Raw genomic sequence first — 13,455 nt, 5'->3', positions numbered from 1 at the left:
TAGATGACTTCTATTTTAGAAAGCGAGATATAATAGCTATTGGACTCCCCTCCCCCCCCCCTCCCCCCAAAATACTCAAATATAGATTACACAGCATGGATAGCTCTTCTGTTGGAGTTGCTCTAAGCTTACAAATGCAAATCAAAAGCCAAAATAATAACCAATCTCCCTTTACCAGACTGTTTTACCGCGGGCAAAGCTGATCCATTGTTACCACTGTTTTACCGTGGGCAAAGCTGATCCATTGTTACCGCAGGGCCGACATACTCCCTCTCTCTCTCTAAATATCTGTCGTTTTCGTTTTCCGAAAAATAACTTTGACTATTTATACATTAAAAAATATTAATTTTTATGATACATAATTAGTATCATTGAAAAGATCTTTGAATCTAATTTTTTAATAAATTTATTTGAAGATATAAATATTGTACACATCATATTATATACTCTTATAAAGCTAAACCATACTAGATTTCTCTCAACATGAAAGCTATCCATATCCAATAGAACTTGCAATTATAGCCAACTAGCACATATAATTATGATGGTTATCTCTTCATCCACTAACATGCATTTAGCTGTCCACATCGATGTGTCAAACAATTCATCAAAATTAATTTAAGATAGTTTCATTCGTATAACTATAACTATAAATAGTCTAATTTCTTTTTAAATTATCTGGAAAATCCTCACAGCAATGCGCGGGGTATTCTCCTAGTTTTTTTACAAATCAAAGTCAAACTCACGGCACGTACACTAACGACGACACTTATTTAGGGACGAAGGGAGTAAGGCCCTATTTGTTCACCCCTCTAAACTTTAGGCCCTGTTTGGCATGGCTCCAACTCTAGGTGGAGCTGCTCCACTCCAGAACTCTAGGTGGAGCCAGCTTTGGGTAGAGTTGGAGCTGTCTGATGTAGGTGTTTGGCTGGGAGGATGTCCGCAGCTCCACAAAAGAGGAGTTTGAGGGTAGATTGCCATTCTTACTTCTGGTTTGAATAAATACACTTTAAGCCAAGTCATCCCAAGTCATTGAACATCGATTAATGAAAATACATGCAGACATTTCAAGATACATGCAGTACGGTGGAGATGATTAATGAAAATACATGCAGTAAACCATGGATGTCTTCCAGAGCAGTAACCGGAGATGCAATGAAGCATCAACCATTGAGAGTTCATTGCTGGAGGACTGCTTAAACAGTTTGGGATTCCTAAACATCAAGAAAATTAAAAGGAACCTGCAAACTAATCTTAGCACCTAAAAGCTGCATCACCTCAATTTGTGCAAATATAGATTGGCCCAGTACGCGTCGGTAGAAGCCGTGGAGGACGACGGCGGAGACCGCAGCGAGGATCACGGCGGAGGGTCTGTACGGACGACGGGGGGTAAAGGAAGGGTTTTTTTATCCTGGGATCTGTTCTCATATGCAGTGGATCGACATGAACTCACCAGATTTGGGCGTTGTGGATGGGGATGAACATCAGTAGCTTGTCAGGTCCACCCGACGGCGCTGCTCCGGGGCCATGCCGCGGTGATGGTGCCGCGGGGCTGCACCGCCGAGCCCTGCAAGCGAGATGGCCAGGGGCGCCTCCGCGCGGTTGCCCGGACCCAGTAGCGGCGGCGCTACTGCAGGGTGATGCGGCCACGGCGCGCGGCGGGCGGATGTACGCGCCGCTGCCGTGGGGGTACTACAGCATCGTCGTCCACTTCACCCATGTGCGCGCCGACCTCGACGCCGGGCTGCCCGTCGTCGCGGCGGCGCTGGACTGTGGCAGAACCACCCGGAATAGCGTACTTACGGAGGCGCTCGTCTTCCACCAGACACTAAGCACCCCGAAAGCCACTACCACGAGCGGTATCCGTCGGACACACCCCGAGGGAGAGCCCGAAAGATCCACATTTTTTCTCAAGGATCCAATAATGAAAACGAGTTACAACACAAGTCCATTTCATACATTAGAGTTTCTGAAAAGTACATTATTACAATACCAAATACAGAGTTCGGAAGGATAAACAGCGGAATATAAAAAGATAACATCTAGCGATAAGATAACGAGGATTTCGTCTGAGCCCACCAAATGGATCCTCCACTCAAGAAACTCCTCAAGCGTCACCTGCAACATGGGTAAATAAACCCTGAGTACACAATGTACTCGCAAGACTTATCCGATAGTGGGAATACTTTCCCGACTCCCAGGAAGATGCTAGGCTTTATGGTTGCTGGTTCTCTTTTAGCCAAAAGCAGTACTAATAGTGAGTCCTTATTGATATATTATTATCATCAGTCGTATTAAGTTTTTATCTAGTCAATCTATATAAGCACCTGTGCTACTTTCAAGCAAGAGTTGAGCAATCGATATTGTTCCTTCTCCTTTTCCACTTCCAGTTCTTACTACGGTGCTAAACCGCAGACAAGCCATACCGGATAACCCGGCGATTCGCGAATCAATGTGCCCAGCTGGGTGCCCCGAAGACACACGCCCCGCTTGTACCCCAGGCACAAGCAGGACTAACCCACCACTCTCCTGTTCGTGATCTACATGAAATGACAATGCAATGATTAACACTATGGCAACAACAATTCTAAATGCAAAAGTACTTCTGTTAAATTACTAAGTGAGGTCTACCCACTAAAGTCTAAGCTACATACCAGTACTACTAACAAGTATGACCGTGTCCTACATTCATACGATGACTACGGATATTCATACTCCTAATGCCAGTTTACGATAAAGCACGGATAATAACTACGTCATTAAATGACTCATTCTATGGTTACCATTTTTACAGCAAGTATATAAATGTCTAAGGAACCTACGGTAACGATTTCAAAGCTAAAGTTATCGTCGGTTTACCATAACAAATCATGCAATTAAAGATCGATATACCGCTAAGCTCTCTACTTCAAGCTTATGAGCCTACCATCCTAACAGCTAATGGTGAACTAACTGTACTAACAGGTAGACGACATTTTTGCGAACCCAACAAACTTAGTTTCGCTATTTTTGGACAACCATGCAATTTACTACGATTTATCGAAGTTGAATTCATAACCGGAAATAAATAAGCATTTCAAATTCCAGGAATTAATGAAAACCGAAACCTCCTTGGCCGTCCCACAACGCACGGCCCGATCCAACACGTCACCCCGCCCGCGCGCGACGGAAAGCCAGCGCGCGGCCCACGCGGAGGCGCGGCCCAGCCGGCCAGCGGCCCACGACGGTGACGGCCAACGCGCGGAGGCGATTATGCACGGGCACCCCCGAACTACAACGAAATCACAGCAAACCCTAAGCCACTATTAAATCAGTCAGCGCCTTTACAACAGCACCCTCCGAATACTGCGTCTTCACCGCGGTGAAGTCCCTGACCATCCAGAGCACGCACCGGCGCGACGCCGCGGCACTGGACGTCTACGTCGGCCACCCCGGCCCTCTCCTTACTAAAATAAAGAGCCGATACTCACCTACGTGCGAACGCAAACCACAGGGCGGAGACACACGCGCCGAGACATCGCAGCGAGCTCGGACCACAACGGTGGGCAATCTGCAAGAACGGCGATGTCGTTCCGGTGAACATCAGCACTGCCGGGACAAAACAAGGAGTGGACGAGTACCAGCGACTCACCACGGAACTGGAAGACGTGAAGAAACGATCGGAGATGGCTCAGGCCAAGCCGGCCACGTGCGCGCGATGAGTGCAGCGGAGCACGGCAATGGCACGGCCGTGCCACGGGATGCACTACGGCGGTAGGGTCTAGGATATGGCGAGCATGGTGACAACCGACGAAAGGGGAGGCTAGTGGCGCGAGGAATTTGACCGAGCTGCTTTGGTGGCGATGAAAGCCAACGGCGCCGGCACTCCGGGTCTTAATGGCCCGAGAGCTCGACCCTTCAAAATTGGCGCACAGGACTGAGCTACAGGCGGCTATGAGGGGCAGGAAGGGCTACCGGCTACCCAACGGAGCTGCGGGCAAGACCAATTGGAACGGGGTGCACCCACTACGGCGAATTGGAAGGAAACGCTACGGCGGCAAGGGGACAGCGGAGCCAGAGGAGCTCACGGCGCGGCATGGCTCGTCTGTGGGCGTCAACGTAAGGTATCGCCGTGCTTGGCCATGGGGAACCCCAGGGCGTGCTCCTGACAGCCGTTCGCACGGCCGCTGCAGCAAACAACGAGACTTGGCATGGCACGTCTGCGGACAGCGCCAGGGAACGACACGGCGGACGCGACGCCGAGGTGACTGTGAAGCAGGCAGCCTTCTAACGCTCAAGCGGCCAAAGGAGTCAATGGAGCGGTGCCGAGCGCAGCCGCTAGCGACGCGGACGTGGGACCCCGCCCGACCACGGCCACAGCGGGGCAGGGCAAGGTGCAGGCAGAGCACGGCCGGCGGTCAGGGCGCCACGCGTCGGGTGGCGAGGCGAGCAGCAGCGAGGCAGAGCCCGCAGGCGGGCAGCAGCGAGCAGGTGGTCAGGACGCGCGGGTCATGTGCGTGAACGGCGTCGTGAGCGCAGCCGGGCGCGGCAGTGGCTCTGGCCCGCGCGGCAGAGCGCGCTGGCAAGCCAACCGGGGTGGTGACCACGCCCAGAGCTCAGCCAGGTGGCGTGCACGATTATTAAAGCAGCTAGAAATTGCGTACGCCATGTTCCAAACGCTAATCTAATTTCTCGATGCGAATAGGGGTACACCTAGCCATCACCAGCAGTCGCGACATTGCTCTACTTCTTAAGCCAATTGTTCTACAACTAATGCCAAAGATGGCCTCGTCGACCACTTCAAAGACTTACGCGGAGGACGTCGATCCGAATGGTTTCGCGATGAAATCCAAACCCGACCCCCGGGACGTACTCGCTAGCCCTCCATGTCTTTGACCGCACCTTTTTATCGCCGTTCGCAAAACGTTTTATAACATTTTGTTTTAACAAGAATCCGATTAAGATAATAAACGCGTTATGTGACATGAAACATAACCTTTTTCTTTCCCGTTTCGTAAAAATGTTTCAATGCCAAACATTGATTAAAGAGCCTATCATACACAAATGCACATAAATCAGATGCTTACGAAATGTTTCAGCAAAACATTACAATGTAACACCAGGGTGTTACACTGGACCGCCACGTTGCCGGCGTGCCAGAGGACGAGCTGTGGCGCGCCGTGGAGTGGCTCCACACCCGCCAGCAGCAGGAGGGCGGCGGCGTTCGGCGGGGCTCGACGAACAGGCGGGGCTCGGGCAGCCGGCGACGGGGATGGATGCCGGCCGCCGGTGTGGGTGGCGGTGGGCAAACCCTAGCGGCGGCGGGGGTCGGGCGCCAGAACAGAGCAGTCGCGGATTGGAGGAGGCGCAGGAGGGAGATGTGGCGCGGGGGGGTCTCGGAAGGAAAAGAACGAACCGTTTTTCTGTGTAACCAGTGGCATTGGTGGGTAATTACCCACCAACTCTACGAGGAGGTTCATATTGGGTGGTTTTGGAGCTGCAAAAGAGGTGCTCCAAAACTCCACCTCCATTTGCACTACAGCTGCATGGAGTTGGCAGCTCCATGGAGTTTTAGAGCTGGGGTGTTTGGCTGGAAAATTGGCTGGAGTTGCTGGAGTTCAGCTCCAGAGTCATGCCAAACGGGCCCTTAGTCACTTTTATTCACTAAAATATCAAACACCCCACTAAAATTTAGGGGTTTTTAGTCACCAAGGGGTAGCTAAAAGTGACTAAAGTGTATATGGGACAGCTGCTTTAGTGATTCTTAGTCACTGTAACCAAATATAACTAAACTTTGGAGGTGGAACCATAGTGTCTGAAATAAACTAGTACTACGTACGGAGTACGTACCAATTACCCCCACACGCCCTTTTGCCCATCATTCCAACACACAAAGAATATTGCAGACGGCCTCTGATTGCTCTCATGATGCTGCTGATGCCAATGAGAGTTACAGTAGCAGAGCACAGCGATGGTTACAGGGGCAGCAACAGCTTGATAAGGCTGAGCCGGCAGCCCTACTCCTACGTGCTATTGTCAACCACAAGTCCCAACAGAGAATCTTGCAAAGTTAATAAAGCTAGGGGACAAACAAAGGCGTGGCAGGTGAGGTAAGGACACATGGAAAACACAAAAACGAAAGTGAAAAGAGGCTTGGAATGGCAAGAGTACAGACATCCTATTCAGAAATCCTCATTAACAATCCTGATGCCGGTGTCGATTGCGGATTTCCAAAAAGTTTATGCTTTCCTATCGTTTTGAGACCGCACTAATCAAGAAAGATCTCGGGCACTGGCCCACACAGCCACAGCAAAGTGTAGTGCTGTACAAGTAGGAGTATTTGGCTATTTGCCAAAAACGTGTATGTACTGTAGTACAGTACAGTATCCCCACAGCCGTCTTTTCTATTCAGATCAAAGTCCTTGTCTTTTTGGTTTTCACTGCGCCTCTAGCTCTTCGACTCGAGCATTAAAATGAAAGAGGAAAGAAAATGATCAACTCAAGTTTATTATAGATAGATGTTCATTTACGAATATAGAGGTTCATATACATGGCCCCCTTTCTTCATTTGTTTGTGTGGATCTATGAGCAGTGCAACCCGCTGCAAAAGAACCATTCCTGATACACAGGTTCCTACGTACACCAGCCGCGTGATGTCAAGTAGGCAAATCCTGGCCAAGCGATCTCTGTAGATTAGTGCTGGTACAGAGGCATCCATCCATTTCCATTCAGACCTGACCATACCTCGAGGTAGATTAAAAAATAGGCTGCACCTTGCCCCTGCCCGCATGGGAATTGGGAAAAAAAAACCCGTCAGAATCTAGCGTGCAGCAGCAGCAGCGCCAAGGCTCTCGCAGAGCTGCAGCGCAGGCAGGCAGCGAGAGGGCGGGGCTAACTTGTCTTGCAAGAGACAACCGGCTTGGCAGATGCCAGTGCCATTGCCAGCCACGGACGGACGCCACCCAGGCTAGTAGGCCTACTAGGCACCCATCGATTCCCATTCCCAACCGATTCTGAGGCCTGGTTTAGATCAGCTTCAAATTCCAAGTTTTTTCACTCTCTCTCCATCACATTAATTTCTAGACATATGCATGAAGCATTAAATGTAGGTAAAAAAAATAACTAATTGCACAGTTTGGTTGTAAATCACGAGACGAATCTTTTAAGCCTAGTTAATCCATGATCAGACAAAGTTTGTCAAATACAAACGAAACGTGCTACAGTGTCCAGATTGCAAAAATTTGCAATCTAAGGCCTGAGAAAAGATCCCGCTTTGCCCTTGTTTAGTTCCACCCCAACTTTCAAAAAGTTGCTACAATACCTGTCACATCGAATGTTTACGGCCTGTGCATGGAGCATTAAATGTAGACGAAAAGAAAAACTAATTGCACAGTTTGGTGGAAAATTGCGAGACGAACGTTTTGAGCCTAATTAGTCCATGTTTAAACACTATTTACCAAATAAAAACGAACGTGCTACAGTAACCCCAAAATCCAAATTTCTCCGACTAAACGAGGATCAGCCAGCCAGACGCCGTGGTCCGGTCCGGTCCAAAAGCGGGGTAGCTTTCCTTAGCTGTTTGCGTTGCGTGTGCCCGGGGTCTGCCCTGGCCTGCAGCTCCTCCGCTGGCCGCTGCATTGACATGTGCTGGATGCCTGAGTGATGTGCATCTCAAAGCGAGCGGGGCAGGGAGCAGGGTACTCTTCTCCGCTGCGGTGTCCAGTGTCCCTCGCTTGCGCCTGCGGCGCTGCACGTCGATCCTGTCCAGTACAGTACTCCTATCCTACGTGAGGCCTCAGGCCACGCCGTGCCATCTTTTGCACTGCATTGATATTGTCGATACGATACAACTCATCAGGATACCCTTGCGCTGCCATGTTTGCCTGACATTGATGAACTCATCAGTAGACACGATACAAATATCAGCGTGCGTGTGTAGTTTCTTTCTCTAGGACTAGGCGAGTAGCCGACTAGGATGGGGATGGCATCGGTGAAATCTCACCGGTGCAGCATGCTGATTTCCTTCATGTAAACACCGGAGTTTACATCTAGATTGTTCAATTAGGCCCCGTTCGCGTGCCCTTGAACCCGGCTTGATCCGCTTATTTTTGCATCCGGAACAGTATTTCTCTCTCACAAATTCCTCCAGCATTCCTCCAAACCATCCAGATTCCTCAAGAATTCAGCAGTTCACTTCACATATCTGCAAGCTGAGGAAGATGGAGTGATGTCGCAGGCACAGTACTAGAGCAGCACAGCACACATCTGCAAGCAAAGCTTGGGAACAACACACAAAGACTCACGCACGCACACAGTAGAAGCAAGAACTGCAAATGGTCAACGCAAGCGCATCAGCTCTCACGGCGACGGTGGCCAGTCGAAGCCGGCGAAGCTCTCGCTGAAGCCGCCGCCGTAGAACCTCACCTCGAGGTTCTCCAGTCCCTGCCCGTCGTCCCAGATGGCCTCGTCGTCGCTGCCGACGGCGTAGTAGTCGTCGTCGACGTCGTCCATGAACTCCCACGAGTAGATGGAGGAGTCGTCCGAGTAGTCGGAGCACTCCTCCCAGTAGCTGTTCTCGTAGCAGTCGTCGACGCGCGGGCCCAGGACGCGCAGCCCCGGGTGGCGCTCCCGCAGGAACTTGTCGTCCACGGTCCAGCAGCCGCGCAGGTCCAGGAACTTGAGGTCGCGGCACTGCCCCAGGATCTCCAGCACCGCCTCCGTCGCGATCAGCATGTACCCCATCTCCAGGTGCCGGAGCTTGGGCATGCTGCACGCGATGGCGTGCGCCTCGTCGTGCTGGCACACCTTGTCCACCAGGTCGATCGGGTGCATCACCCGCCGGAGCCCCACCAGGGACTTGCAGTGCTTGCCGAACGCCTCCAGGGCACGGGCTCCGATCTTGGTGCAGCTGCTGATGTCTAGGAAAGTGACGTTTGATAGCCGCGGCGCCACGGTTTCCACGATCGAGTCGCTGATCTCACTCCTGGGAATCTCCAAGGTCCGGAGGGCTCGTGCACTAGTAGATGATCGGCGAACACATGAACAAAATGCAGCAGGATCAGTCAGTGCAAAATCTGAAATGAATGACAGCTACTACAACAATATGCGGACCAACTGATGACTGAACCCACGCTTATGACCTGATCTGACCTGCCAATAGGCAATGGGACGTGGTTTAATTGTGAGAGTCTGATGAGTGTATGACTGTGTGCATGTGCGTGCCAGTACTTGTGTGTTGTGCGTGTACTTGCAAATCCAATAATTTGTAGGAGTATTGCGCATGGGCAGAGAATATATTAGCTCAATTCGGAAATAAATGTCTAATCCTAGTTAATCATGCAAACAATTCAGAACGGTATATATCAACTGATCAACTTCTTTAGTGAATCCATATCCTACGAGTGAGATTAAGACTAAGAGGTGTTTGGTTGTCCTTCCTAAATTTTAGTCGTTGTCCCATCGAATGTTTGGAGTCATGCATGCAGTATTAAATATAGACTAATTATGAAACTAATTACATAATTTATGACTAATTTGCGAGACGGATCTTTTGAACCTAATTAGCCCATGATTTGACAATGTTTGCTATAGTAAATATGTGCTGATGACAGATTACTTAGGCTTAAAAAATTCGTCTCGTGGTGTAATAACGGATTATGTAATTTATTTTTTTATTAGTATCCGAACACCCAATACAACATCCTCCCGACACTCCTAAATTTCAGTAGCGGGATCCAAACACATCATGCTGCAAGCTCTATGGCCCGTTCGGTTTGTTTTTTCAGCGAAAACAGTATTTTTCTCTCGCAACAATTCAGCCAGAACAGTGTTTTTCAGTCCGTTTCTACCATTTTCCTTCTGACATAACATTCTGAGAAAACGGCAGTTTGAATTCATACTCTCTGAGAGAGCTGGTTTTATTTGCTCCGGCCGTCCAGCCCCAAATCTCAAAGTTTGACTAGGCCCACTTCTAGCCTCCTAATCAATCAGAATGATCTCTAAGCCAGCCTGGACAAATCAATGGACCTGAATTTGCACTTCAGAAATTCAAAATAGACAGACTTGTTCTCAGTAAATCTTCAAGCAAACACCCTATCACAGCTCGCACCGCTGAGATAACCGACAGCCTGAAACGGAACCTGATGGAGAGGCTTAGAATGAACGTAGAATTCTAACTACTGATCTACACAAATGAGCGTAGAATTCTTATCTACGCAAATAAATATCACAAGAATTTTGCAGAAATGTTCACTTCGCACAGGAATGGTGACAAAATCAACGGAAACACAAAAATAGAGAGAGCATTGTCAGATTTCACGCTTACTTGTCTCCGATGAACGAGAAGAGCGGATCGCAGGGCAGCCCGGAGACACTGATCCGGCGGCACGAGCCACCGCTGCGGCCGGCGAGTAGCTCGACCATGCGGCCGATCTGCCCCGGCTTGCTCTGCTGCTGGCTCCACTCCTCGATGTCGATCTCCTGCCAGCAGTAGGGGCCGGCGACCACCCGCCCCCAGGACTTGCACACCCGCGGCACGACGGTGAGCACCTCCTGCAGCGGCAGGTTGCGGAAGATGAGGCCCAGCGCGTCCGGCAACAGCTCCTCCCAGCACCTGTACTCCTTGCCGTCCTCGCACTCCCCCATCACTTCCCTTTCTTTTCTTGCAGCAGGCAAAGGACCGGCCTTACGAGCTATCCCATCATCCATTACGACTGAAGAAATGAATGCTTCAACTACCAAGATGAACTGCCGCAGTCCAGGCTAAAATGGGAGTCGGGAATAGAGCTACTGCTACTTCATTTCGTATGCCAATCTTCTCTCATTTCATCAAAGCAAACTGAGAAGAACAAGTCAACTGAATACAGATCTTGCAAGCGGACTGAGGCAAGCAAAACCAGAGAGAAGCGAACAATTTGAAAGATCAGAGAAAAGGAAAGACGATTCTTATCAAGCAACCTCATAAAATTTCTAATCAAAACTTCAGAAATCACGGGGGGATGCGGAGTGGTTAATTCCTTGCTCCACCAACCGAGAACCAAAACATTTTTGTTTATTTCCGTTTCTTCCAAGGGAGTTGGGGGCTGCATACCTTGGAGATCACTCAAGAGCCAGAGATGCTAAAAGTGGCAGCCTCCCAGCAGTAAAATGGCTTTGTGTGCGCTGCGAGCAAACCCAAAGAAGGCAACCTATCCAAGAAGCACGCGAACTGATAAGATGTAAGCATCATCCAAAAGTTGGCAAAGAAAAGGAGCTTCATTAAACACTAATCCTGACTCCAATCACAGGGTACCAGGAAGAGGAAGAAGGCACAACACAGATCTAAAAAGAAGGCCTCTTGCAGCTGCAGGGATGGAAAGCGCAGCGTGCCAATTGGTGGGCATCCCCGCATACTATTTATTTCAACCCATGGCCATACCAAACAAAAGCTACGGCGGCTCCAGATATTTGTGGGGAAGAACGCAAAAGCTTCGGCCTTTTGGGCTCAAAGCTACCAAAGGGGAAGAATATCATCTTTCCCAGCATAATAATTTGCGCGCGAGCGAGAGAGAACAGCGCAAGAAACTCTGAAGCAGCTAGGAGGGAGTTATTGCCCGCGTATTTACCGGATTGGTGGCGTGGAGACGAAGGCTCAAATTCCAATTCGGATCTGCGGGAGGCAACGCCTGATAGAGGAGGGGGGAAGGGGACTGCTGCTGCGGCTGGAGCTGGACTCTCAGAGAATCGAGAGGGCGACTCTGCGAGTGAGGGTGCTCGGGGCAAGAAAAGACTGAAAGCTGTAAGTAGCTTCTTCCGTGTGTGCGTGTGTTCTCGTCGTCGAGAAGGAGAACAGATCGAGGGGCGCGCGGCGCGCTGTGGATGCAGCTGCCCCCCGGGCGCCGATATTGCTGACGGCACGTTGGGATTTTTGTTGGTATAATAAAAGGTAGGCTGTTTTTCTCTTTCCACATAAATTACTTGCCGATATAATAAGACGGTAAAAATGTGAAGGGTAGTAGTAGTATTTTTAGTTAAGAGTAAGGGGGTGTTTGGTCCTGCAGGAAAATTTTAGTCCCTGTCTCATCGGATGTTCGGACACATGCATGAAGTATTAAATATAGACGAAAAAAATAACTAATTGCACATATTGTGGCTAATTTGCGAGACAAATTTTTTAAGCCTAATTAGTCCACGATTTGATAATGTGGTGCTACAGTAAATATGTGCTAATGGCGGATTAATTAGGCTTAATAAATTCGTCTGGTAAATTAGTCTCCATCTGTGTAATTAATTTTATAATTAACTCATATTTAGTTCTCCTAAATAATATCCGAACGTCCGACGTGACATGGACTAAAATTTAGTCCGGGAACAAACATCCCCTAAAATGTAGCCGAAAGAGGGGGTTTCGGTTCAAGATTAAAAAATTATCGGCGGAGTCGTTAGGGTTAGGTAGATTTGATTGATAGTAAAAACTGGCTCGTCGACGCTGCTGGACGTTAGTAATGGATGGATGGATGATGGATCTGTGAGAGCATGCGAGTAAATAAATAATAACAAAATAACCCTACCATTACTTGTTTAATTTGGCTACTAAAATTTAGGAAGTGTTAGGAGGATGTTGCATGGGGTGTTTAGATATTAATAAAAAAACAAATTACATAATCCGTTAGTACTTCACGGGATGATTTTTTAAGCCTAATTAATCCATCATCACCACATGTTTACTGTAGCAAAATATTGTCAAATCATGAGTTAATTATGCTCAAAAGATTCGTCTAGTAAATTAGTCATAAACTATATAATTAGTTTCATAATTAACCTATATTTAATATTCACGTATCAAACATCACCCGAGACCGGCAGCGCACAAGGTCACGTCTGTGTGCAATGGACCAATGCTTTGGCATCCGCCGGTTTGCTGCTGCTGCCATTTCAGCCGTTAGTTGCGTGACGAGCACTGTGTCGCCACAGTCACTGCGTGTCTGCGTCTGTCTGTTTATAAACGCAGAGGAGTTGCGCTACCCGGCGACGCGCCGCCGCCGATGCAACGTGCAGCCAATGCTCATGGTCTCTTCTTCTCTTCCTTTATAAACGCAGTCTCGCTGTCAAGTAAACGCAGCTGCAAGACTGCAACGTCAAACTACACTCATCTACTGTACTTACATAACATGGAGTCTGAACACCTGAAAATCGCAGCTGCAACGTAATTTGCACTGCTTTGTTCAGAACTTTCTGGGTATTGCTCCATTTTAACATCTAGGGCGTGTTTGTAAGGGTTGCCCGTCGGTCCAGCTGCGCCCCCGACGTGCAACTTCATCTGTTTGGGGTACCTCAGGCCCACTAGCGAGCCAGGCTCAAACCGTGCAAATCACCCTCTCTCTCATGGCTCCCATATTATTAGGAAATTAGACTCTGTTCAAAGTAGTGATCTGCTTGGTGAAAATGGAACAAAAAAAACGAGAAATGGAGGTTTATACTTTTTTCTTTGAAAAGTAA

The 13,455-nt window shown here is 48.9% G+C and overlaps 1 protein-coding gene across 1 annotated transcript; it reads right to left on the bottom strand.

Moving 5' to 3' along the window:
• Positions 1–7,837: 7,837 nt before the first annotated feature.
• On the bottom strand, positions 7,838–11,850 carry LOC136467780 (F-box protein FBW2-like). Its single transcript, XM_066466564.1, has 3 exons — positions 11,583–11,850; positions 10,304–11,165; positions 7,838–8,995 (listed from the first exon to the last, which is right to left on the bottom strand). The coding sequence occupies exons 2-3, from the start codon at positions 10,684–10,686 to the stop codon at positions 8,338–8,340; spliced, it is 1,041 nt and encodes a 346-aa protein (XP_066322661.1). The 5' UTR covers positions 10,687–11,165; positions 11,583–11,850; the 3' UTR covers positions 7,838–8,337.
• Between the last annotated feature and the right edge of the window lie 1,605 nt (positions 11,851–13,455).

Source organism: Miscanthus floridulus, chromosome 7 (genome assembly GCF_019320115.1).
Source record: "Miscanthus floridulus cultivar M001 chromosome 7, ASM1932011v1, whole genome shotgun sequence".
Lineage (NCBI taxonomy): Eukaryota > Viridiplantae > Streptophyta > Magnoliopsida > Poales > Poaceae > Miscanthus > Miscanthus floridulus.
Note: the sequence above shows the minus strand (reverse complement) of the source record. Positions and strands in the feature narration are given on the sequence as shown.